The 26,704-nt window shown below is 44.7% G+C and overlaps 2 protein-coding genes and 1 pseudogene across 2 annotated transcripts; 1 reads left to right on the forward strand and 2 right to left on the reverse strand.

Moving 5' to 3' along the window:
- Positions 1 to 492: 492 nt before the first annotated feature.
- Positions 493 to 26,668, reverse strand: Tsen34 (tRNA splicing endonuclease subunit 34). The gene is made up of 6 exons (XM_077661873.1): positions 26,529 to 26,668; positions 26,223 to 26,360; positions 26,050 to 26,150; positions 20,650 to 20,941; positions 18,688 to 18,849; positions 493 to 758 (listed from the first exon to the last, which is right to left on the reverse strand). The coding sequence occupies exons 1-6, from the start codon at positions 26,590 to 26,592 to the stop codon at positions 574 to 576; spliced, it is 942 nt and encodes a 313-aa protein (XP_077517999.1). The 5' UTR covers positions 26,593 to 26,668; the 3' UTR covers positions 493 to 573.
- On the forward strand, positions 6,667 to 16,092 carry Polr2C (RNA polymerase III subunit RpII33). The gene is made up of 2 exons (XM_077661878.1): positions 6,667 to 7,222; positions 15,170 to 16,092. Exon 2 carries the CDS (start codon positions 15,187 to 15,189, stop codon positions 16,009 to 16,011), a length of 825 nt encoding a protein of 274 aa, XP_077518004.1. The 5' UTR covers positions 6,667 to 7,222; positions 15,170 to 15,186; the 3' UTR covers positions 16,012 to 16,092.
- On the reverse strand, positions 7,229 to 11,003 carry LOC144128456 (uncharacterized; annotated as a pseudogene).
- Positions 26,669 to 26,704: the final 36 nt, after the last annotated feature.

Raw genomic sequence — 26,704 nt, forward strand, 5'->3', positions numbered from 1 at the left:
CAGTCTCTACATTGACTGCATTAATACAATCTACTGCACTTCTACATTGTGTGGTCGGTATGTCATCATCAGCCTGACTATGCCCACTGCATGCCATAGGCCTCTCCCATATCTCTCCAAAGTACCCTGTCTCGCATCAGCTGTGGGCAACCTATCCCTGGCAAAATTCTTCACCTCATCCGACCACCTAACTTTCTGCCACCCCCTGCTACGCTTCCCTTCCATTGGAGTCCAAAGTGTTACCTTTGAGGAACATCGGTCATCTTGCCTTTGCATTACATGCCCTGCCCAAGCCCATTTCTTCCTCTTGATTTCGACTAGGGTGTCATTTATTATTTACTAGTAATTGGCAGAAACACTTAAATTCCTGCAAAAGTGCCAAGGAGGGATACCATTGCAAATTTTGGGACTGTCAGCAAATGCCTCCTCCATTAAACTTTTTTTTTTTTCCCAAAACACAAGCAAGAACACAGTCTTCATGCAAGGTTTGTTAAAAAAAATGCTTTATGTTTAAAATTATGTCTGTTCCGCAGCGCACACTTTTGCCAGCACCTCGGCAGTGGCCAGTGCAGCTCACAGTTCTCCACTCCAGCGTAGCGACAGGTAGTGTACTCGGTCGTCCCGAACTGTGGCCAGGACAATGGTCTTGTGTACGGCATTTCCGAGACGGCCCCACATGATGAGGTCACGACCTGCCACACTGGTGTCCTTCTCAAGGCAGACCACCACAGCGTAGGCGTGGAACATGAGTGGGTCACCTGATTGAGGGGGCGGGGATGGCAGAATGTTTTTTATTAATCAAAAAGTTTGCCATTCCAAAAACAACGCCGCATTCATATTTTCATGTCAAAATCGGAGGCTGTAGTTTGAAATTTTTTTTTTTTCACAATTCATTCTTTTGCTTTTTTAATAGTGGTTGTCCCGGCCTTCGATACCGGAGCCAGCAAAGCAACGCTGCTTGCTTACCTGTCAGTGATGACATCACAAGTAGCAATTACCAAAGATAGAAGGGCAAAAAAATTACAAAATGTGGTCTCAGGGGTACAATAAAATATGTTTAAGAAGTGCACATATTTTTTACTCCATGCGCTGAGAGTGGGTAATTATAGTGTTAGTTATTACACTAAGTTCAAATGCCAATTAAGACAGAAGGCAAAATTAAGACCTGCTCATATGCACACCTTCGAAGGAGAGTTCCATTTCTATTAGCTTCTAATCCATTTTATGGTGCAATAAAGCAAGGGAAAACACTCAAACACTACTTTGCTCCACTGTCCTGGTAGCCATTTGCAGGCATTCCTTCTCGTTTTGTTTATTAAATAAGGCTGTACCTCAAAATTACATTCACAGTCGGATACAGCTAAACTCTGCAGTGAAAGTCCGCCCACATACAGAACCGCCACACAGAATTCCTGCACAAGTAGTCTGTTAAAGCATTTCTTGTTTTGCTAAAAAGGAAGCTCAAGAATTTTGATACATCTGGCTTGTTTGATGTAGCCTGAAATCAAAAAGGTGATTTTGATTACTGTTGTGATTGGTCAGTGTGGAGCAACACAGAACGCTGCAAACCACGGCCCATTGTTATCAACTGCTGTTTGTGTCCTACTATAGACATATACAGGCCATAGATCTTCCGCTGTTTACCCCTGAGAAAAACCAGCATGTTTTTCAGCATCTATTTCTCTTTGCAACGTCGATGTTTTTAAGCTAGCTGTACGGTGAAAATGCTAAAAGAAGCAATTATCAGTGAAAAAGTTCTCATAAAGCCTAGAAAAGAGGTAGAGACAGAGCATATCACTAGTAGCTCACTGGCACACCTCTTCATAAACATGCGATTCACAATTTGAACTGGCTCAGTGGTTATGGTACCCAGCTGCTGACCCGACCTGAAATATGCGGGTTCAGTCCTGGCTGCGGCAGTCGAATTTTCGATAAAGGAGAAATGCTAGAGGCCCGTGTGCTGAGTGATGTCAGTGCATGTTAACGAACCCCAGGTTGTCTAAATTATCTGCAGCCCTCCACTACGGCGCCCTTCCTAGCTTGAGTCAATTTGGGACGTTGAACTCCATAAGCCAAACGAAGCTATTCACATTTGGATGTAGTAGTAATCTGTAGCCACACGCTTGTAACATGGGCCAGTCGCACACATTCAGTTTTCAAAACAATGGAGGGCCAACGACAGCACTGATCCTAACTGGCAGTAAGTTTTAGCTTCCTGCTGAAGCTATTTCACACTTAATTTGCACTGCATTACTAGTCTGCAGGTCTGTTCATAGTATGAAAGTTTCTCTGGTAGCTCCTTTTTCATACAAAGGCTAACAATTCATATGTATACCCGGAGTCATTCAATCATCACCAGTCATGGTGTGTGCTGTAGGGTGCTGTAAAAATGCTTCAAGATTCGTTATGGCATCCCCTTCTACTATATCTATTAGGCTGTCCTCACTTCCATGGCCTCCGGTTGGTACCTGATTTCACTTCTTTAGCAAGTTTTGCCAAGTTTCACACCAAGAACAGGATGTCGAGGTAATTCTCAGATTCAAATGCCTTCATAACCTTGAGTAATAAGCTAGATGTTTTATATATGAAGAAAACGATCGTGAGGAGCTCACTGCCGAGAGGCAATTTTGTTCAAGACAAAGACTGGACTTCAGCCACAGTTATCAGCAGCATGACCGTGGGAACTGTGGTCCACACTACTCTCGACTGAGACAGCTGGTTGTTTTGCCTATAAGCATGTTCGAGTCCGAGACTTCTTGGCGAAGAAAGGTAGCATGCTTTGAAGCACAGTATACTGCTCTTAAAAGACCGGTGGAGCATGCAAACAAGAAGGTGGGCGCTGGGTCAGGGTGCTTGCACCCATCCTTGTCTGGTGGTGGACTTTGACCACCTAACCTCCCATAGCCGTGATGGATGCCCCGGCCACTAGGCCACCAATCACCTCCCACTCCCCTAAATGTGGAGGGGAATTCTCTTCTCCCTACTTTTCCACCCACTGTCTTCCACCCTCTCTCTTAAAAGTGGAGAGGGGATTTCCCTCTCTGCACTATGTCATCTGCCGACCAGTCAGGTGGCGCTGCCAACCACGACAGCAAGAAATTGAGGAACGAGCAAATAAGATCTAACAGTCTAAAAAAAAAAACCTCTGTGTCGGCCAGTAAAAGTCACTATTAGCGGTCGTCGGCTAACCTCAGCATGCCCAGAAACCTTTTTTATGTTCTTCTGTTTACCCGCCGTGGTGGCTCAGTGGTTAGAGCGCTTGGCTGCTGAGCCAGAGTTCTTGGGTTCAAACTCGGCCACAGCGGCTGAGTTTCAATGGAGGAAAAATGCAAAAGGCACACGTGCGCTGTGCAATGTCAGTGCACATTAAAGATCTCCAGGTGGTCGAAATTATTCTGGAGCTCTGCACTACAGCACCTCTTTCTTCTCTCACTCCCAACGTTCCCTTACGGCTCCGTTTGGGTGTCCACCGAGATGTGAGACAATTACTGTCCCATTTCATTTCTACAAAAACTAAATTCCAATCTTCATGTTTGTCTGTTTCAAGCAATTCTATCATTTTTTTACCTCCGGATTTTATCAGTGTTTTTCGGTTAAAACTGGAAAGTCCACGGCCAAGTTACATATTAAAGGACTAAAGACACCAAATTTTTTCTCGCGTGTTTTTTTCTTTCAAATGATGCTTTCGACATTAATAAACATTGATCACTGGCGCACCGCACGATATTTGCCTACGACCGCTAAGTAATTTATAACTGAATTTCTTGAAGCTGTTTCAGTTTCGGCTTCATCAACCAAATGATGGCTGTGGTGTGCAGTTGACACTTAGGTCACGTGAGGCACAAAAAAAACTGCAATATAACAGCTGATGCGTTTTTTTCGTCATTCCAGCTCTTGAAGCAGGCTGGTTTGAGCGTTGTGAATTAAAACTACAGATCAGTATATATATTGCAGGTTTTTTTTGTGCCCTACGTGAACTAAAGGTGAATACATGTCACAGCCATCGATCAGTTGCTGAAACCGAAACACAATGAGAGAAGAAATTCAATTATAAATTATTTAGCAGTTGCAGGCGAATATCACGCAGTGATCCTAGTATTCTAATGTCTAACGCATCATCTGAAAACACGCAACTAAAATTAAGTGTCTATAGTCCTTTAACTTGTGGCCCTGTGCAATAGACATATCGACATGCTTTCTCAAGAATTGTTTTCGGGAGCTTGAAATGCAGGCATATCAAGAGATAACATAGTGTGTCCTCACTGGTGCTCTCATTCAATGAGTGAGCAGCCTCACTGCCACAACATGGGGCTTCATGGTAGGAAGCAATGAAACAAGACTCGAACCCTATGTGAGGTTCAGAATCAATGCTGAAATAATTTTGCAATGCCGACGAATGTTTTGCACATGCACCATCTGCTTACAATTCTCAAAGGCAGGTTGCAAACAAGCCTGACTCTAATGTACAGCATGTCATAGTACATAACAGGCATTCAAAGATGCCAATGAATTCTGCTTTGTTCCCTCTAGCACACAAAGAAATATATCAAGTTTTCACAGAAGTATTATGTGTCTGGCATTGCTCAACATATTTCTCAATGCATGGTTGCAGTGTCAGCTGACACAGACACAGAAGACATATTGCAAGACAGCTCATTGTTGAAGCTAGACCTCAGGCCAAAGCCTAGAATTTCAGAAGGCACACTGAGGAGTGAATAGGTGACAGAAAGATTGTGTTTGTGTGACATTAGTGTGCTGCGCTTACAAGAGCAAGTGCTTGCAGTTTTATTGCCATAAGATGTTTAGGAATTAGCTTAACTTCTTGGTCCTGAATGAACGAGTAAGTTCTGTGTCCAGTAATTTTAATCCCTTCTTTTTTTTTTTTTGCATCATTCAATCTAAGAACCCAAAAAGCCGAACTTAAACGCCCAGAACTTTCGCTTCATGCAACATTTTTATGATCCAAGCATTAGAGATCAGTTAAATCAAATGAAAAAAGAAAAAGCACTTCAGGTACTACTCACACTTCTGCCCCCATACATATTGGAAGGAGAAACCACTTCTTCATTATGCATGCATGCTGACACCAGCATACTTTCTGCACAACTTTGCCAGCATCACAAACTTAGTATGAACTTGATAACAGATCTTTGTATGGCCTCCACAGAAACTTAGTGAAGGCAAACCAATGAATGGCTGCCAAAGATACATAGGAGGCTGACAGAAATGGATGAAAGTGATTAACATACTCACATAATAAATGCACTTTTTTTCCAACAAATCTCAAAATTTGGTGGGTGCATTCAGTATGCGGTGCAAAATATTCAGAAAAATATTCAGATGCGTAAGTAGTAAAAACAGTACATAAGGTAGGCTGGTGGAATAAATACTTCATCTCGTCATGACTCACCTCGAAAATCAAATCAAATGTTTCAGCACTCAAAAGAGGGTGCCTGCTATTTATTTATTTATTTCAGAATACTGCAGGCCACTGCTCGGGCCAAGCAGAATGAAATTACATTGTTACATAACCAAAAGAATAAAGTTATACAATATTAGCAGCACACGGATACAAAACATACATAGAATTCATTATCACCTTGAGCCAAATGCGGGCCAAAAGAAAGGCGTGCCTCCATTATCCAAGGGGAAAAATAATTTTCACTCTTTGATATCCAAACTGTAGGGTGCACTCATTATGCAAGCACGTTAATTACGTGAGTAAATATGGCAAGTGCATGATAGTGTTCAGGCTGAGTATGTGAATTGATTTTCACAGCTGCTTACTATATATATGGTACTGCATGTTCCCAGCAAAAATTACAGCTGATCTTTTAGACAGTTTATCCAGAGTGCACCTTGCATTGGTATGCTGTAATCTTGCCAACCGTGGCTCCTAGGTGTCAAGAGTTGATGGCCAAAGGCAAAGTGTCACTATTCAGCAGAAGAGTAGCGTGATGGCTCTTCTCGGATGCTGACAGATGCAGAACAGCTGATTTCTTAAAGGCAGTATTCATTAAGGTGACCAGCTGAATGAACAAACGAAATATCCTGCCAGCAGAACAGGTATGTCAGCTAACACTGTTCCTAGAAGCATCCAGATGTTCAGTGTTGCAGAAAACATGGTGAAAATGTCATGAAAAATTCTATAAGTCCTGTGCCTGCAGAAAACACAGACAGCATGGCATGCCAACTGTCACTGCATATACTTCTGGCCACCATGGTGTTGCTGGCTTATAGGTGGAAGAAAGTTTTTCTGCATGTTGTACACACATAACACCTTCATATGTAAGAAGGATCCGAGTAGGCCCTTTAATTCCAAGTGTACAATCCCAGCACACCCAGCTCTACCAAAAGTATGCCTTCAGTCAAAAGCCCTCCCACAGCGAAAGAGGTCCTGCTCAGAGGCACAGAAGTATACCAGGCTTGGGTGCTAAGACCCCTGTTCAGTCCGCTGGTCAATGTCGGGAGTCCGTTCTTGAAGCAGAATCCTTATGCGCCTTCATGAAAGAAGTAAAATAAAAATAAAAATATTCCTCCCAAACTCAGTCCAATAATCGGCGCGCGCAGATTGTGAGTGTGTGAGCGCGTGCGGAGCTTGGGGGGTCCATTTCATTCTTCAAGATTATCACGTAACTGTTTTTTTTTTTTTCCTTTCGACTGCTAGGTGTCCTTCCTCTATGAAAGCAATGTTTACTGCGCAGGACAGCCAAAAAGCCCAATGCCATACTAAAAATTGATTTGCCTCCTGTACTTTGTTTCTGTGCATATCTGCCGTAAGCAGCAAAAATGCTGCCGTTTGTTTCGAAATCAAGGCTTCAAGCAACTCATGATGCAACGGTTGCAACTACTCCGTTACAAAACGTTGTTGCGACGATTGCGACAGTGGCGGCGCCACCTCTCAACCTCACGATCATCATCAGTACCGCCCCAGCAATATGGCGCTGCCAGTATTTACGACAGAAAGTCGCAAAGCGCTGACAACTTGAGACACCGTCTTCCTGACATTACTGGCGCTGAACTAAATACCACCCGAAAGCAAATTCGCACGAGCTTCGTAAGTGACGCTTCGTTCCAAAGCGCGCAAAGCGCTCGATCGCCGGACGTTCAACCGAACAACGAAGCGCGACCCGTGTGCTCATCAGCAGAAGGCAGCGTTGGTCGTCAGCGGGGTTTAATTTCACGAAACGAGACCAGTTGCCGGTCCAAACCGCGTTAATAGGCACCCTGCACCCGCCAGGCACCGCCACCGTCGACGCTGCGTTCAGCGCCCCTCGCGGCCAGTTCCTCGTCCCTGTCAGGAAGGCTCGCCTCGCGACTTCGAAGGGATCGCGTCTGCCAGCGGCGTGCCGCTTATTGTAGAGGCGGGATTTCGCGCTATTCACGATGCGGAAAAATTCTTTACAGGAGCTAACATCAAGAAAGGCACGAAGCTTTTTGAAGCAGGACACGTACACAACGTGAAAGAGGTGGTGTCGTGCGACGGGAGCGAAGTAGCAGCCCGGTGCATTGCGCAGACGAGCATCACTGCGCCACCGAAAACCATCAAATTAACGGTAAGAAATATTTCTATCTAATGTCTGTTAGCGCTGCGATCTTACTTTATTTTTTTTTATGTAGCTATCTTCCAGTAGACAGCTTGTTGCCGCGAGCTGCAGTTGCAAGGCAGGCGTCGCAGGCAAATGCAAACACGCTGCTGCCGTTGCCGTGTATTTGGAGCAGTGTGAAACGCTCTCTAAAACGAGCCAACCGCAAGCCTGGGGTGTTCCTACATTTAAGAAGGTTTACCCTAAACTTTCGAAGACGGCCAAGCGGCATAACATTGAAGGTAACTAGAAAACTGCAGTTTTTGAGCGAGCGGCGCAAACCTGACTTGATAACATTCTCGTTTGCAGCACCTTCGGTTTTCGATATGAAATTCCCTGTTGAAACTATCCCTTGAAATGATGTACCCGCTGTGTAATCTGCCGCTCATATTTTTTTTCATTTTTTCAGCAACTGCTAGGTCGTTATCGCTGCAACACGTGCGTCAATATTTTGGGGATATCAAATGTCCAATAAACGAGCTTTTACAAGCAGAAGAGGATGAAAGCTGTGGTGAAGCGCCTGTGCGCACTGAAACTCCTGCCGGCAACGTAAAATTTTTTGACTGGGATTGTTCAGAAAAGGAGTACCCCAGCTACTTCATGCAGGATTCTTGCGGAAAGCTTGTGCTAAAAAAGCGGAATTTCACTGCAAGGTTTGTTTAACTTCTACACAGTTAGGACAAGTGCCCTGATTCTTCGACATTAGGATATGTGATTACTGTACTAAATTATCACCCAGTCTTTCAGATGTGGAGGCAAAGATTTATGAGGAACATGTCGTTGTTGCCCCTGAAAACGTGCCTTCACTGTCCAAAAAGACGCTGGACGACAAGGCGCAGTGCAAGCGAGCTAGGATTCCGCGCATAACTTTAACAAAGGTAAGCGATTCTTTGCTGCGCAAAATTTGGGCTTCCTCAGGTGTGAGCTCGGACGAGTTACGAAGTCAATGACCGGAAATCGCAGGTGCAAGAAGAGGGAAGGGTTCCCAGAGATCCATTAGCATTCCTCGGCGTCTGTTGAATGTGCCATGAGGTAAAAACCTGTCTAGGAGGTAATGCAAGAGTCAAGCAAACGCCTTCCGCACGGGTTTGACCATTGTTAGACCAGAAACCGCGCGCGCGTGTTGGCCGTCGCGAAGGGTGGGCCCCGCAGTGGCACAGTCCTTGGAATGGCAGCTGCGGAGCCGAACGAGCTCCGCCGAGGGCCTTAAATTCCAAGTAAAACCCGCCGGCCACCAATGGTGGAAAAAAAAAACCACCAAAAAAAAGGGGATTCGGAGGACTCACTACGAAATAAAAGAACTTTCGCATACCAGAGTAAAAGGTTGGAAATAGCAGTTCGCTGTGAGCAAACAAAATTGTGATAATGTGAGTAAACTTGCCCTTGGCGCAGAAATATCGTTTTGGCTGCAAAATATTTATTCTAAGCTCCAATTTTCTTTTGCTGTTTCAAGCCAGACAATTGGAACGAATTATTCCTCTTTACCGAGCGTATCATACAACTCCGTGTAAAAACGTCTACATTTAATGAACCCTGCAAAATTTATGAAGTGCGCTATTTGCTTTCTTTTCAGGCCTACAGAGTACTTTGCTGTCGGCCAGAAAACATTGACAGAAGAGCGAGGTCCCTCATTTTTGAGCAAGACTTCGGAGGGCCAACCGTGCGATACGGCATCGCGATGGAGCCCAAAGCCCGCCGAGCATTTGAGAATGAACACGGCGTTGAAGTTTCATTGTTCGGCCTGGTTGTTTCACGCAAGGAGTCGTGGTTAGCGTGCTCTCCGGACGGAATCTTTCTGTAAGTATATAATAATTTTTGTACAAGATATCACCTTTTTGCTATTTTGCCAGAACATCAATAACTTCCATTGCTGCATTTGATTATTCTGTTCTGAAATGCAGGACGCATGAGAACGAGGCTGTGCTTTTGGAGATAAAGTGCCCCTTCAGTCGCAGAGGTCAGACGCTGACAACAGATCCACTTTTGCCATATTTGCAAAAGAACGATGCTCTGGAGCTGCGAAAAAAGCACACTTACTACGCTCAAATACAGATCTCCCTGTACGCCCTGGAGCTTCAACAGTGCTGGTTTTACGTCTACACGGAAGCTGATTCCCTGACGATTAAAATTTCCCGGGATGAAGAATACCTCGCCGAAGCGATTCCGGTGCTCCGGGAGTTTTACTTCGCAAAGTACCTGACATGCTTGAAAGAATACTACAACACGTAATGGTGCAGTAATCCTTTCATAAAATATACTGTTTTTTCATGATTTGTTTATTTACCAAAGAGTCAAAAACAGAGCTGTGCAATATGTACATACCGAGAAGTGTAATAAACAGAGTGTCTTATGAGATATTACATTCGTTCCTTGCAAAAATTCCTGGCTTTAGGTTTGTTATCACAGCGACCCCATGAACAATATCATCGACATACCCAGTCAGTTCATGAGGAATTCTTTGGGAAAGTATATTGAACGTTTTCAGCCTTTGGATAACTCTTTCCACATGAATGCGGACAGACGCTGTCTCATACGTCGCATCGACTTCTGACTCCGTAAACTGGGCACTCGTCGCAAATGGTGGCATCACAAGTGTCGCCTGTTGCACCCCAACGTCAGTGCGAATTCCCGGAAAGCCTTTGTCCGCTAGAATGACATCGCCAGGCTCTAGAAGGGATAACAGCTTGCCGTCCACTGTGATGGTCGCGTCCGAAGTCCTTCCGCCGTACCCTTCTGATACGAAAGTTATTGCACCATTCGGTGCGATGCAGATTAAATACTTCAGGGTGTACCTGCCCTTGTAGTGGGAAAACCACAGGTTGCGTGTCTCCACATCTGGCGGCATTTCGGTTTCTATTTCAGTACAATCTATAATAGCCCTGCACGTATCGTAGTGCCTTTTGAAGCTCGGCGGCATTGTGCGCTGCACTGCTTGTCGTGACGGCCAATAGATCCAGTCTTTCGTTGCTACTTTTATGTTCACAAGAACAGACTTGAATACCCTGGACGCCGTTGTGCTGTTCACGCAAAACAGTGAAGCGAGAAACGAAAACGGCAAGCCATGTTTCAGCTTCATCAAAAACAAAAGAAGCTTGTCCTCAATGGAAAGCTCTCTTAACCTTTGCGTTCCTGGCGGAAGAACACTTAGGAGCAACGAAAAAAGCTGAAATGACACCGCAGTGAAGGATTGCAGCGCAGCCTCATTACCATGGAGTGCCCTAAAACCTCCAAAGTACGGCTGTTTCCGCACAGGGCCCACGTTTTTGTCGCACAATTGAGCTGAATCACATGAGGTTCCGCGTTCAGCGGTGGTGGAAGTCCTGTGGTGCACACAGCAACTTGCGTTGCAATTGATGTTGTCGAGATGAACGTAAATTCCCCGGAAAGGCATTCGGGCTCCATGTCGGTCATCGTGCATGCCTGCAATGCACGAAATACAAAAAAAAAGTACCAGGTCAGCGGCTGCTGTTAACATTTTCCGGATTGCTTGCATACTGATCCTTTTCAAGATTATAATAATAATAATAATTGGTTTTTTGGGGAAAGGAAATGGCGCAGTATCTGTCTCATATATCTTTGGACACCTGAACCGCGCCGTAAGGGATGGGATAAAGGAGGGAGTGAAAGAAGAAAGGTAGAATAGGTGCCGTAGTGGAGGGCTCCGGCATAATTTCGACCTCCTGGGGATCTTTAACGTGCACTGACATCGCACAGCACACGGGCGCCTTAGCGTTTTTCCTCCATAAAAACGCAGCCGCCGCGGTCGGGTCCGAACCCGGGAACTCCGGATCAGTAGTCGAGCGCCCTAACCACTGAGCCACCGCGGCGGGGCTTTTCAAGATTCCGTGAGTCAACTTCCCTGCGTAGCAAAAACTCTACCATGAAGACGCTGCCTATCCTAGGAAGAGAAGTTGGGTGCAGCGCTAAGACATCTGTCCAAGCCGTACGCTGTGTATGCATTGACATGAATTGCCTTGGCGCACCCTTCCTTCGCGATTGCAGCGCGGGGAGAGTGAGTTGTACGTGCTAAGGAATGGCTTGGTAGAGCTGCACTTAACTACCTTTATCGCGAAAGCAACAAATTGCAGAAATGTGCAGGAATTATGTGTGTCTACAGCACTGCACCCTATTTTCTGCCCCCGGAACCGGCTTGGCTGCCATGGTGAAGTGGTTTTCGCTGCGCAAATAAGCTACCTCTCACAGTTTTGCAAACGCTCGATGCTGCTTTGAAGGAAAACCTACGTACATCGGCACACTTCTTTTGTAACGCAGTTTCGTCACCGCCACTCGGTGGAGAGTTGGCGTCAGGTGAAACTGCATTCAGTGGGCGAGGATCATCGTCGATCTGCTGATCATGCTTTCTGCTCTCTCTTTCCTTTCGCCTGCAAATATTATGCAACAAAACTAAGCGGAAGTGCAAAAAGAAAAGAAATCAAGGTCAGTCGTCAAACGAACAGACGTTTCGCTCACCGCCGCCAGCACAATGTATTAAAACAACTAAGCTCTCGACCAGGCGGAGCAAAAAAAAAAAGTATTGTGACACGCCGCTCTGAACGGGGAATAAATACAGCAGCGTAGTACATTTAAAATGGTCTAAGAGATGTGCAGCAAGACGACAGGAATGGAGACGTTCGAGGTTGTGGCGAACACATATGATAGTTTTACAAGCGCATCTGCATGCACCCATGTGCCTGCTGTCGTTTTTCAGGCCAATTACGCGTTCTTGGAGAAAATATCTAGCCCCGAAAACACAACAAGTACACATTAATGAACCCGAAGTTGATACATTTGTCAGCATACCTGTCATGACGCCCGGACGAACCACTTGTGCTTGCTTTTTTGTACGCTGATGGAAAGATGCTTGGGTCGTAGGATGGGTGCCCTTCTTCATTCGATTTAGCATTGCTTACAAAATGCCTGCTGCATATTTTTGATTTCCTTGAAGGCATCCAATCCGCACCATCTTCGCTGCATAGTTCAAAATAACAACAAATATACATGATACTCCGCTACACGTTTGCAAGGAACGATGCTGCGGCGCTTTTTATCTATCGTCATATAAGTTCACGAAAGTGCATCAAGACAGTGCCAAAAAACTTGATTTTTCCTGCACTGTAAAACTGCAACGAGTCCCTATGTCTACAGCATGCTATGAGAACAAGAAAAGGAGCTCAAACTTACTTCTGGCGACGAATAAGCCGAATCCAGCGCTCACGCCGTTCCGTCTCCCAATGTCGCGTCGGGAATCCATAAAACCTTGTCCCAGGCGAATTCAGATACGTATTACTGCATCCTACTACACAGCAATGTGTCCTGCTGTTGTTATTAGCCATTTTGTGCTCGGAATGCTCGGAAAGGAGGCGCACAACTGCTTCGCGATGGCGCGCGCAACACAGCGCGAGCTATCAGACTGGCCCCGCCTTCCTGACAGGGACGCGCGCGCCGCGCGCCGCCGCCAGTGGCGCGCGCGTCGCGCGGGAGTTAGATGCGCAGGGTGCCTGTCTGTAAACAAACGAGGTGGCGCTGCAGTCGCTAGCGGGCTCGTGGTAGGCAAAAGGCCAGGGAGTGTCGTTGCGGAGAGGCGTTGAGCGCGGGTTTTCAAGGCTTGAAGGCGCGTTTTCAGTTTCTGCGAACCACAGCAATGGTTGTTGTTTACAGCTTAGTAATTTCTTGAAGTACACCAGCAAGCGTTGGCCACGTGCGGCGTATTCAGAAAAATAGTTCGCCACTGTGTATGTATATAAGGTTAGTAGTAAACAGAAAGCGTTTTTGGCGTTGATTTCTACGCTAGGCATTGAATAAAATAGGAAGTTTTTGACACTCTGCTCTAGCCAGAATAATTTTACTTCGGGACAGTAGTGAGAGGATGTGCTGGCGTTCTTTCGGCGGAGCAGATGTGCGCTCACCGTCTGCTGACATACGTAGGTGTCGTGCTGTGCGAAAAGTGGGGACAGCGTCGTGTCCCCATTCTCCTCTAAAGTCCAGCTTAAGCGCTGTTTTTATCCTCAGGATCACGCACCAGCCAGGCCGACTTCTCCCCTTGTTAAACTGGTCGATTTGGTGAAAATATTTGATTTCAGGAAATATTTTCTTTCTTAGCCCTGGGGTGTTTTGTTTCGTCACGAAAAATTATAGCTTAATATTCAGTAGAAATTTATAAAGAACGCTTTCGAGATGCGTGGTCGTCGAAAATTGTGAGGTAATTTCTTTGAGGCTTTCTTTGAGTTCAGGACCGCATTTCTTTGACCAAAGCGCAAGCGAAGAGGCCAATAAAAGAGGAAGTAAAAGTTAAGGTTCGTTTTCTGACCTTTCACATTTTCTGCGATTGGCATCACTCACACCTTCGTAATTTCGTAACGCATGAAAATAGAATGATTCTATTTGTCGCAAACGATACCTGAGACGTTGAGGAGTGTAATTTATCTCTCGATTTTTTTCCTACACGTGCAGTATTGTGTTAGTTATTTTTTTAAGAAACGTTTTCATGTAACTATGCATGCATAAGTACATGATCATCTAAGAAAAGAAGTAATACCGTCATATGCAGAACAGAGCTTTGTGAACATGCTGGCATAAAAAAATTTGCGCACTTTTTACTCAATTATTTAAGACCTTGAGGTGACTTGACGAGGGTGTTAATTATAATTACCCAAGAACTGCACCAGCTATAGCTAAAGATAAAAGGCATTTCTGAAAATAGCGTAGCAAATTCATATTTGCACCAAATTTAGTTTCATATCGCGTGCATAGATAACGAAAACACTTTTCATTGCCGCGCCCCCTCTCAATCTCGACACGTCTGTTAGTAGCACGCCTGCGGCTGCTTGTTTCCAAACAAGCTTCGTGGTCATGGACTGCATCATGAAACATGACACATGCATGATGCAATTAAAAAGCATGTGGCTTTTAGCAAATTTAAGGTACGCTATTCTAAGCACGCCAACCTGACCGCGCATGAACTTGTCAGATTTCTTTCTACTCGAATCAAATAATTACGTTTGTCTTATTAAGAAACACTTTCAAGTAAATATCAAATGCCATAAAACGTGCCATTAAAACATGCTGTGCTATTAACAAACGAACGCATTCCTTGGGGGCGAGTGAACCTGCCGGCGGGGGCCCCGTACACACCGGCTCAAGGTGATAAATGCGTGCGCAGCTACATACATGCTTTTTTTCCTTGCGCAGTTATAAGCGTACTATGCTGATGTTCAGGTGAATGAACACAGTAACTTACATGCTGTTAAGTACATTGAGTGGCAGTGCAGATCGAATCCCAGACTTCGCGCTTTAGTACCGCGGCCCATTCCCCGTTAGCCAGTTTACTAATGCGGTATTTATCGCGAGAAGCCTATCGGGGCTAATTTAAATTTCCTTTTATGCTACTACGTGGATCGAACAGTGACGCAGCTGATCAATAAATGCTGCTTCTGCAGTGCTCAGGCATGATGCAGCCGCCGGTAGCTGCAGCAACTGCGGCAGGCAGCGGCTGGCGGTAGCTGTTTTGCCTACCATGCGAAAGTCGCTGCTGACATCAGCGCCACCGCATCTTCGTGACGTCGCGGGGTGAAGGAGGTCCATAGCCGCGGCGCTAGTAGCCATGCCGTACGCCAACCAGCCCTCGGTGCACATCAGCGAGCTGACTGACGAGAACGTCAAGTTCTTCGTGGAGGACACCGATCTGAGCGTGGCCAACAGCTTGCGGCGCGTGTTCATCGCCGAGACACCGACGCTGGCCATCGACTGGGTGCAGCTGGAGGCCAACTCGACCGTGCTGCACGACGAGTTCATCGCGCACCGGCTGGGCCTCATTCCGCTCACGAGCGACGAGATCGTCGACAAGATGCAGTACTCGCGCGACTGCACCTGCGCCGACTTCTGCACCGAGTGCTCGGTCGAGTTCACGCTCGACGTCAAGTGCCTGGACGAGCAGACGCGCCACGTGACGACGGCCGACCTCAAGTCGAGCGACCCGCGCGTCGTGCCCGTCACGTCGCGCCACAAGGACGACACCAACGAGTACGGCGAGACGGAGGACATCCTCATCGTCAAGCTACGCAAGGGCCAGGAGGTCAAGGCCCGCGCCTACGCCAAGAAGGGCTTCGGCAAGGAGCACGCCAAGTGGAACCCCACCTGCGGCGTGGCGTTCGAGTACGACCCGGACAACGCGTTCCGCCACACCACCTACCCGCGCCCGGAGGAGTGGCACAAGAGCGAGTACTCGGAGATCGACGACAACCGGGTCGAGGCCGACTTCCTGAGCGAGGGGAAGCCCAACAAGTTCTTCTACAACGTCGAGTCGTCCGGGGCGCTCAAGCCCGAGACCATCGTGCTCACTGGCCTCAGCGTGCTCAAGAAGAAGCTGTCCGATCTGCAGACGCAGCTCTCGCACGAGCTGCCCTGCGACTCGCTCACAATCAACTAGCCAGGCGCCTCTTCCTTGCTAGTTGCTGAAACAATTCCCTGTTCTCATGCTGTTAAATAAAACAAACATCATTGTCATGCATGTTGCAGCTGTCCCTGCCCACAGCAATTTTTCATATGGCACAGGTGCATTGCACAATAAAGCTTCTTTCCTTTTTATTTTTCAGTTACAAAGTGGCAAGCCTTGCAGCTAGCTGGTAAACACGAGTTTTGATGCCATGTCCGAAAACTCCAGCTCAAATATTACATTGTTAAGTATAGCGGAATACCAAATATAGCTTTACTGAGACAAGTGTAGATTCTCTCCGCTAAGCCACTGGCTCCCACACATTCAGATTCCATAAAGCAGCAGAGGTGCATGTTGGGTAGAGCACTTGCTTGTTTTCTACAAAATAAATTCAAGTATGGCATTGCCTACAACTGTGCTGGACCAAAAAAAGCTTTGCAGGCAGGAGAATGGCGATGCTATCTGTAGCTACAGGTTCAGAATTGGTGCTGGAAAAATTGTTTCACTTTTCTAGACATCACCGACGTTGCTTTCAGAGCTTCTTTGGCCTGGCACAACAGCAGAGGCAAGCGGTTAATGCTCCAGAACATATAATTAAACAAAAGCCACCACTAAACGCCACAGTCACCGCGGTGGCTCAGTGGTTATTGTGCTCGGCTGCTGACCCAAAAGACGCGGGTTCGATTCTGGCCCATGTACTGTGCAATGTCAGTACACATTAAAGAACCTCAGGTAGTCGAAAGTTTCCGAAGTACTCCACTGCGGCGCCCCTCATAGCCTGAGTCGCTTTGGGACGTTAAACCTCATAAACTAACTAAATTCCACTGCTGCATGAAGTGTGAGCATGAACATGCACCCCACACTTTAGCCAAGAGACACATTCATGGACATCCTCAATGTGAAACAGTCAGGGTGCACTACAAACGATTTCCGCTTTAACTATTGGTGCAAGGGAGCTAAGTGGTTGAGGAATATTTCATGTAGCTTCAAAATGGGTGACCTAGCCCTTTTTGAGTGGCCATCAACCACAGTGCAGACTAGAATGGATTAAACTGTTCGCACGATAGCGTTTACCAAATAATCCTGATACTCAGCTCATGACAAACTGCTCAAGTTTACGGCACAAAGCTGCAGGTCCCTGCATACACGGGCTAATGAATAAAATGGGCAAAAAAAGAGTAGCAAAAACAATTCCGTGCTTACTTGCAAACTGAATTTATAACACAGAAACAAAACAATAGTAATTTGCCTGAATAATACATATTTCAAGTAGCCCTTTCTATTTTGGCTGACCTGAAAATAGATGTACCATAAAAAAATGCAGTAGCAAGGCCGAATAGGAACATCACATAAATTACCTATTAAAGCACTTTATGACTGTACAAAAAAAAGCTATTGCCAGATGTGCTTGGTCATTGGCCTGAAACTCATTGAAAATATCTAGCCTCAGAATTCTACTCATTCTGCATTTTTGTACACACTCAAGAAATGCAGCATGAAGGAAGAAAAAGTTGCTGAAGAGTTAGCTTGGCATGTTGCTTGCTGCTTTTACACTGATTTCAGAAAACTGGCTAGATGGAATTCTAAAACAAACAAAATGCATATTAATGCGACAACATTAGAGCGGGCGTTCGGCAAAGACCCCAGGGTCGCAATGAAATTCATCATTGGTCGATGACAATATGAAGTCACAGCCATGTAAATGACCTCGTATGGGTAATTTAAATACCCCACAATGATCGCAAAGTACAACAGTGATGGCATCACTACACAATTCTGCATTAATTACAGGGTCGTGACATCACTCCACCACCATTACATAGTGCTGAAAAGAAAAATAGCAAAGCACTCGAACTGCTGTCCCTTGGGTCATAAGCTGGGCGCACTACTCTATGGCCACAGAGGAACAATTGTTCAGTGCGATAGTTCAGGGGCTTTATGCGACCACCTCACACTGCATAGTTAGCAACACTATCTCATTACACTCTTAAGGCTACTCAAATGTCCCCAGAACTTTTTCTTGCTTTTCTAGAGCTTTGCGAATGGAATAGCAGAGAAGAAGTTATTCAGTTGTGAATGTTTCATTAAGAAAAACAAGGCAACGCAACCACACATCGTTCAGATGATTATAGCAGGTGCAAAAAGATTTAGCCTAGCAAGCATTATTACAGAACCACTCATATTAACCTCAGACCTATCACAGCATCTTACACTGCTTTCTACAAGACAGCATTAACACACATTTACAGATGCAAAGGCTACTCTGTAAATACTGTGATGCGCTTTAAACAGAACCAAAAGTCCCCACACTCAGCAGAATTAAGGAGACTAATGCATGAAATTCAATGGCACACACCACTACCACGATGGATCTTAGATTATGAGAACAGCTTAATCCAGATACACAGTACAGAGAGATAAACACGCCATGGCCATTCAAGCATGTGCTTCTCTCTCTGTCCTGCATGTCTGCACAAAGCTATTCTCACAATGTAGCCAACTGGCCCAACATTCTACACATGTTCGAGGGGCTCTACCGGGCAGTGGACTGAACTTTGCAGAACTTGATAACAAATATATTAAGTGTACAGAATGTCCGATAGAGCCAAACTTCCAGTTTCAGTGCAAACATGAACTCACTAACAACTGACACAAAGAGGCTCAACTAACCTGAATAGATGAGAAAGTCTCCTCCAAACTTGGACCCTACCGTCATGTAGTGGCCTTTATCCCAGAGGTCTTCAAAGACCCGACAACGCACCCTTTGAGCTTCACTTGTGGGGTAGTTCAACTCAGCAGGCACCAGGTCACATGCCTTTGTTCGAGGGCATTCTAAGAAACCAAAAAGAGGTGGTAGCCGCTGAGGCCAGGTTTATGTACACAGCCAGAATAATGTGAGGGTTTGTATTTTCATTACGCTGTCACCGTGGGGAGAAGCTATGCAAAAACATTTCACATAGAAGGAGGATTCTCATCCATTTGTACTCCGGATGGTGGCAACAGTTGATTTCCATTGTGGGTGATTGTGTGTTTAATTAGCATGTAAGTGTCATTACACTGGAGCAATTGCCGGCAGAATAATTGCAAGGCTAATCCCATCTTACAACAACCTCAACTCAACTCAAACTACGTGTACTACCAATGGCTAAAAGAGTATCACACTGAATACTACAATATTAGTATCACCTCATGCATCCAGGTACACAGGTACATACATAAGTTGTGTAAGGTTTATGTCTACTGTTTTAGATCTGTGTTTTCATTATTTGTTTCTTATGCCACAATATTAGATGTAAATGAAACTCGCACTGCATTGCAATATCTTTGAAGTCATAGCACAAAGCATGCTTTAATATCTAGCAAAGCCAGACAATGAATTCTGCACTCCTTTATATTTTTCCTTACTAGCATGAATTTCTCTTGACCATGTTTTCATGTTTACAAGAACCATGTCTGACCAACTCGCCCACCAGTTCATGTTGTAAAGCATGTTTTCATGCCCTTTGCCATCATTACAAATATGTGGCTACAACTTCACGCACCTCGCTCATTCATAATTGTGATATTCGCTGCGGTGGCTCAGTAATTGGGGCACTGAGCCACCGGAAGACCCAGGTCCAATCCTGGCTACCGCAGCTGTGTTTCAATGGAGGCAAAATGCAAAGGTTGACTTTAAGATGTCAGCGCATGTCAAAGAACCCTGGGTGGTTGAAATCAATCTGGAGCCTTCAACTACAGCATCTCTGGCTCACGTGTCACTTGGGGACGTTAAACCCCACAATTTACAATTGTGGACGTTAAACCCCACAATTACCATAAAGCACAAAGGCAGGGTAGTACCAGAGAACCCGGAAACATTCATTAAAGCAAAAATTTGATGCTGAAAAAAAAAATCACTCAGCAGGCATAATTTGCTGCCAGTATGCCTAGGGCTCGAGGCCTGTGCAAAGCCGTTATATGGAGCAACATTAGAGCCGCAAGCTTTCAGGGTTGTTCGCACTCTTTCAAAATGACCAGGCTGCAACATCCTAAGATGACAGCTTCATAACATAAAGAATAGTAAGTTGGGCTTTCAGAGTATATAGCATCACAGTGCCTTCTTCTGATAAATATTGTCACAAAAATCTGTTTTATCAACGAGCTCAGCATACCCTTTCTTTTCTTTACAAATTACGTAACACTGTCCGCATTTCATGGGAGTAAAAAAGGGGAGGAATCTGGAGACTTAAGTCAATTTTTTTCAGCGACACAATCACCTTTTACATATAAAAAAAAAAAAACCCTGGTGTGTCCCTGAAGGGTAATTTAATCATTTAGCATAGCTTCTTGTTTCTGTTACATTCCTCTTAAGCGTCAGTTTCAAGATTTTTGCCATACCTCTTGCTGACAGGTATGGCACAATCACTACTTCTAACAGCACACATGTTAGGTGGCAGTAATGTGGCACAGTGCTTTTCCCACAATCAAAATCAGAGCGTAATGTAACTGATCAACCACATAAACAAAGACACGGCGGCCCCATCTTGTTCATATCGCCGAAGCAATGAAACTTGCAAAGTAACTGGGAAGATAAGTTACTCACAAGCGGCCTCTCGAAGCTCCTCAACAATGCAGTCAACACAGTATACTTACCAATTAGAACCGGCGCAAGGATAACATCTCTTGATGGGGTGGACACACTTTTTTTCATCACGTCGGCAATGATCGCTGCTTTCTGGGCCTCCACGTCTGGCACTTGTTCCTCAGCATGGCCAGTAGAGGAGCCTGGGGCCTCCTCGCCTGCCTCCAAGCTGCCCTCCTTCCTGCGTTTACGCCTTGCCTTCTTGGAGGCGTGCTGCCCTGCACCTTTCTTCGTGCGACCAGCAACAATGTTCTCTGCATACAGTGTGATCTCGGCTCTTCTCTGTGCCATGGCCAATTCAATCTGCAAGATACATTATCTGTGGTGAGTCAGTATCTTAATTCTAGTGCAGTAACAGGCATAAGTACAGCCAAATCCACTTAAAGCAATATTGAAGTGCCACGAAAATACCATTGTAATAACCGATAATTGTTATAACAGGGTTGTGCTGAGAAAAAGAAAACATGACAAACTTTAGAGCATTTAATGATAGGAAAGGCCTGCAGAGGCTTGACCGTTTTAATGCCTGTAAAAGCTTGTTATCTCGAACTTCACGGGAAAGGAAAAAATGTTCAAATTATCGAATCATCTCGAAAAGGTAACAAGGAAACAAGGACTGCCGCTTGCATATGGTATATTTATCTGGTGAAAGACTGAACAACAGTTGCTTGCTTTTGAGATGAGAACGGCGCGACGATGATTATTTTTCGCATTCTCATAAACGCTTTATCGTATGCGTACTGTCGGGGGCGTCAAAGCAGAACTGCTCAAAGGTTCAAGGGCTTTTGTGCTGTAAGTGTGGTTTGTCTGGTGCGGTTGTAGCCTCTCCATGTTTTTGTTTGTTTCAAGGTTTACCTGCAGTGACAAAATTTAATTGTTATAACCAATAATGTGCTATGACAGCCTTGCTATAAACGGTTTATTTTACCATAATAGAGCACAAGGTGAAGTTGATGGTGCCACGACTGACCATTGTTATATCCAATATATTGTTATAACCAGTATTGTTATAAGTGAGTTTGACTGTATGTAAAAGCTAAATACGAGACTTAATTTTTTGCGTACAATATGGCAGCAGCATATCTCTCCTCCAATGTTTCATTTTTTTTTTCTGGAAGAGGCATACCACTAACACTTCATTATACCTTCATGGCGTCGGAGGCCTAACAGGTTACCAGCTGTTTATGAAATCTATAGCACGCAACAAGTCAGTGTACATTAGAGCAAAGCCCAGTAACCATTTTTTGAAAAGATAGGCAAATAAAAATGGGAGTGACAGATTTAAAAAAAAATGAACAAGTCAAACAAAACTGATACAAGCTGAATTTGGCGTGATTAACTGCATGTGACCTAACATATTGAGACAGTATGGTGATCGAGATAAATTATTCAACTTAATTCAATTAATAATTATGAATCAGATAACATAGCAAGCAAAAGCAAAAACATGACATATCCACATATTTTTAATTCTGCAGGTCATGGGAATATGAAACAAATGCACAATCATACAACCAGGCAATAAAAATGTATGCTGGAGCAGAAATTTGCACTTTCAACTAGGCTAAATAATTTTCCGATAAAGCCTTTATTCAGGCGCTCAATCAATGCTAGAACACACATCTTGCTAAGTTGCGATTGCACACGGTTGTTATGCACCTTGATAAAATTTGTTGATGTTATTTCATCAGTGGTCATCGCTTGAAAAGAAATATATTGCCTAGTCAGGCTGATGATGATCATGATGATGATGAATAACACAACTGCGAACAAGTTGTTTTAACACTGAACTATACAGTGGTAGTAGTAGAACAACTTTATTTATCAGAATTGTGAGGAAGGGAGTCATGAGACATTCGGTTAAAGTTAATAGTGGGCTCTCTTCCAGACTGGACGTCAGGTGGCTACACAGCACAGCCTTGCAGCGACATCTTCGGCCCTGCCTGTTGCACAGAGTTGTACCTTTGGGTGTGAGCTGGACAATGCAGTCTCCCATTGCTCTAGGTTGGAGAGTCTCAAAAGCTTTGGGGGTTTGTCCATGGGGCATTCAAAAAGAATGCGATTGAGAGTGGGTTTGGGTGCCCCACACAAAACGCAGTCCAGTATGAATTCGTCTGGGGCGAATTTAGAATAAATGTACAGATTAATAAAGGTTCCTGTTTGTAACTGCCTCCAGACTACTTGCCGTTTGTTGAGTGAGGGATGGGAGGAAATTTAAGTTTACTGTTTCTGTAGTGGGAAGTAATTTCATGGTACGAGACCATTCTTTCTCTAGTCGATCGGAGATCTGAATCGCATACGGCTTGGCCGACGAATTCTTGGGTATATTGGTGGGCTTTTTCATTTCCCTCACAGCCAGAGTGAGCTGGAACCCATACCAGTTTAATTAGTCTTAGATTTTGTTATGGTAATTTGGATAGAATTTTGAATGCTGTATTGTATAAAGAGCCTTCACAAAGCTCTGTATTGCCATACAGAGCTGTATTGCCATAAAATGGCAATACAGAGCTCTGTGAAGGCTCTGTATTGCCATTTTAGAATCACTTATTATAAGTTTTAAATTTGTTGAAGCAATAGCCATAGCTAAGGTAGCTTCTGATGGATTGATCATATATTTAATTGAGGCGCCATTGACCAGTTTTCTTGTATGATTGACAAGCGCTGTAGAAAAAGTATTTTGGTTGGAGTATTCTGCAGCATCAACGCTTACTGCGTTGGTTTGAGAGGACAAGTATTTTTGAATTACTTCAGCTCTGCCCTCCTCTTGTCCTCATCATGCTCTGGATCCATGTTCTTAGGTACAGGTTTGACCTGTAGCTGTTTGTATATGTGATCTGGAATGTTTCAATAGAGCTGATGTGTGTTCTGATATCTTATGTTGCCTCTTTTTTTAACACAAATCTGCCTGTCCGTGTTGAGGAAAGTCTTTCATAGTGGGAGGTTAAATGAGCTTGTATTAGCTCTTGAATTATGTTGTGCGTTCCTAGCTGCAGTAGTTTTTCTCTGCTAGTGTAGTGCGGAAGGTTTAATGCCGCTTATAGGCTTTTCGGATTACCGTGTTTATGTCTTCTACTTCCTTGCTTTTGAGTGGCAATTATGGAGTTGAGTATATGATTCTGCTCAACACGAATGCTTGTATGAGTCTTCTAAGGCTATGCTCTTTCATTCCCATTTTTAAATTCAATATTCCTTTAATTAGGAGCGATATTTGATTTACGGTAGATTTGAGGTTGTCTAGGGTGATGTGATGTTTCCCATATGCACTTGGACGATCACCCCCAAGATTCTGACATGTTTAGCTTCTGGAACCGTGTGGGAGTCGATCGTTGTTGTTGTTGTTAGCCTATCAAAAGATGGCACATACCCACACTGGGGGATCGGCCAAGAATCGGGTGGCTATTCACCTGAACGCAGTTAACAAAAAGGAAAAGCACGTGGGAGCGCAACACCGGTGAATTTTTCGTCATGAACAGAAAAGGGATGAGTGTTTTGATTTTAAAATTTTAAGAATAATAATAAAGAGGGGGATTAAATATTAATGATTTAGTCAAAATGTAATAATTGATAGAAAAGAAAAGGTTGGAACACTTAGCAAGGCAGTCGGTGAGATCCTATCAGGAAATTTAGAACAGCGGTACAAACAGATCTGTGGCTGAACCCAAATGTGGTGGCGCCAAATGATAGCAAGAGCGGGCTGCTCAAACTAAGGCCAAGATGCTGCAAGAGCTCCTCCAGCAACCTTTTTCTCAGAGAGTTGAATCGGCGACAATACAGCCAAAAATGTTCAATAGATTCAGGCTCACGGCAAAATGCACAAAGGGGAGAGAGCGCCAAACCCGACTTGTGTAAATAGAAATTTAGAGGGGGGATGCGGCAGCACAGCGTCGTCAGTGATACTTCAAGCTGCCGAGAGCAACAAATTTTCCTGTTCCAATAATATTTAAGGTGCTCATAATCCGCCGATGTTAAAAGTGATGTGTAATGTTGAACAGGAGCAGTGATAACAATGCCCCTTGTGAGGTTCCTCTGATGCCAAGGTTCATGGTGTATGATTTGAGGAATCCAATTTGAGGGATCTAATTTGAATCTCAGCTTGCATTGCTGTAGGAAAGCTTTAACATAACTGAAGGTCCTCTGGCCCCTATTGAGGTCTGACAGAGAGTTAAGTATGGTGCTGTGTTTAGAGTCTAAAACCTCTCTGTATAGTCTGAGCATAGTGTCCTGTGTAGACAGGTGGGATCTGAAACCTAGTGTAGTGTTTGGGTATAGGTTGTACTTGTCCATGTACTTCTGTAGCTTGTTTAGAGCTACATATGCTCCATAAGCTTACCAACGCAAGAGGTAAGAGACATGGTTTCAAGGTTTTCGATTGCTAATTTCTTGCCTGGTTTAGGTATGAATGTGATTTTAGCATGTTTCCACTGTGATGGAATTTTGCCTGATTCCCAGCATTGGTTTAGGTATTACGTTAGGACTTGGATAGAGTTCTCGTCCAAGTTTTTCAGAGTTTTATTTGTAACGCCATTCTTTCCTGGGGCTGAGGTTGTGCGTAATTTGTTCACTGCGCAGCGGACTTCAGCCATGGTGATCTCGGGGTCTAAATGTAGAGGTTTCTTGTACCATGTAGGACGAGAGAAGAATATGCAGGCTAGTGTCCAAATATTTGTCTTTCCATTGGTCTAAAAGTTCTTCATTGCTCTGTAGGAGCACACGAAGTACTTTTGTGATCTCGGAGTGTTTCTGAATTTTGTTGGAGTCGGAGTAAAACAGGTATCTCGGGAGGTTCCATGTGCTTTTCAGCAGCCCAAGGCTTCCATTCATTTGAGCACTCACTTGATTGCACTGGTGTTGTGTGAGTTGGAGAGCATGCTTTCGTATGTCTTCAGTGAGTCTGACTATGTGGAGTCTAGTCTCCTGTTGTGTTTCTGCTTTAACCACTGTCGAGTGTGAGCAGACATTCAGAGATGCTGCATACAGAACCAATATATATGTATACTGAGAAATCCTGCCATAGGTCGTTAATTGATTTAGGAATGTTCTGGTTTTTGATAAAAAGGTGTGTATCCTAGTATTGCTTGAATGACTGAATAAAAGTTTTATTGGAAAGTATTTCGCCTTAATAGCATGGTCAAAAGTGCCAACATTTGTCATGCAGCAACACGATCATGCATGCATAAATCTTCAAATACGCATTCTGCTGGCGTCCTTAACTGCTGCAGGGGCCACCTACTCATGTCACCTGTTCAACATTGATTGCCGTACAAATCTAACGCAATCAAGAGGCACGAAATTGCATATATTCAGGAGCAAATCTATGCAGAACGCGCAAAGTTTTCCTGCATCGGCGCGCGCCGTTTGTGACTGTATGCATGCATGACACGCTCTGCACGCACTGGGGATCTTTAGCTAACCTGCTGCTGATAGACGTCGTCCGAATACTTGTCAACACGCAGCCTCTCGGCATCCGAAGGTGGTCTCTCCAAGTTCGTGTTCTTGACGAGAACGGCAAGCCCTGCAAAACGCATTCGTCAACATAAAGTGGATGAAAAATAAAAAGTGCTGAATGAATGCGAACTTCACGCACCCCTAGAGATGAGCAAATGCGCTTCCTCCATGGAAAGTTGCACGGGCATTCCGAGGAGCACGCTTTGATAGGGGCAACGCGGAAAGCAGCCGACTTGCATCCCAACAATTCGATGCTGACATCGGATCTTGTTGATATCTGAAACATCGGGAGTGCACTGTAACTTTGTCGGAGCACAGTCGGGCATGATCCTGACGTATAAGAGGGAGCAAGTGCAAAGATGATTGGACGCTTGCTCAAGAACAACGAGATCGGCGTCTGTGGATGCAAAGTTGACAAGAAGCGATTATTTAATTCCAGTCTTACCCTCAGCATTCCAGACAAGAATTCTGTCTTTCTGCAGATAGAGCCTAAAGGGAGTCTCACTCATTTTTTAAAGCGAAATGGTAAGCATGGTTACTCGCGGAATAAGCCATACAACATGCAGACGAAAATTAAAGGAGGGCGCCACAATCGTTTAAAGATCTCGTTACTCTCGCCCT

This window comes from Amblyomma americanum, chromosome 4 (assembly GCF_052857255.1).
Source record: "Amblyomma americanum isolate KBUSLIRL-KWMA chromosome 4, ASM5285725v1, whole genome shotgun sequence".
In the NCBI taxonomy this organism is placed as follows: domain Eukaryota; kingdom Metazoa; phylum Arthropoda; class Arachnida; order Ixodida; family Ixodidae; genus Amblyomma; species Amblyomma americanum.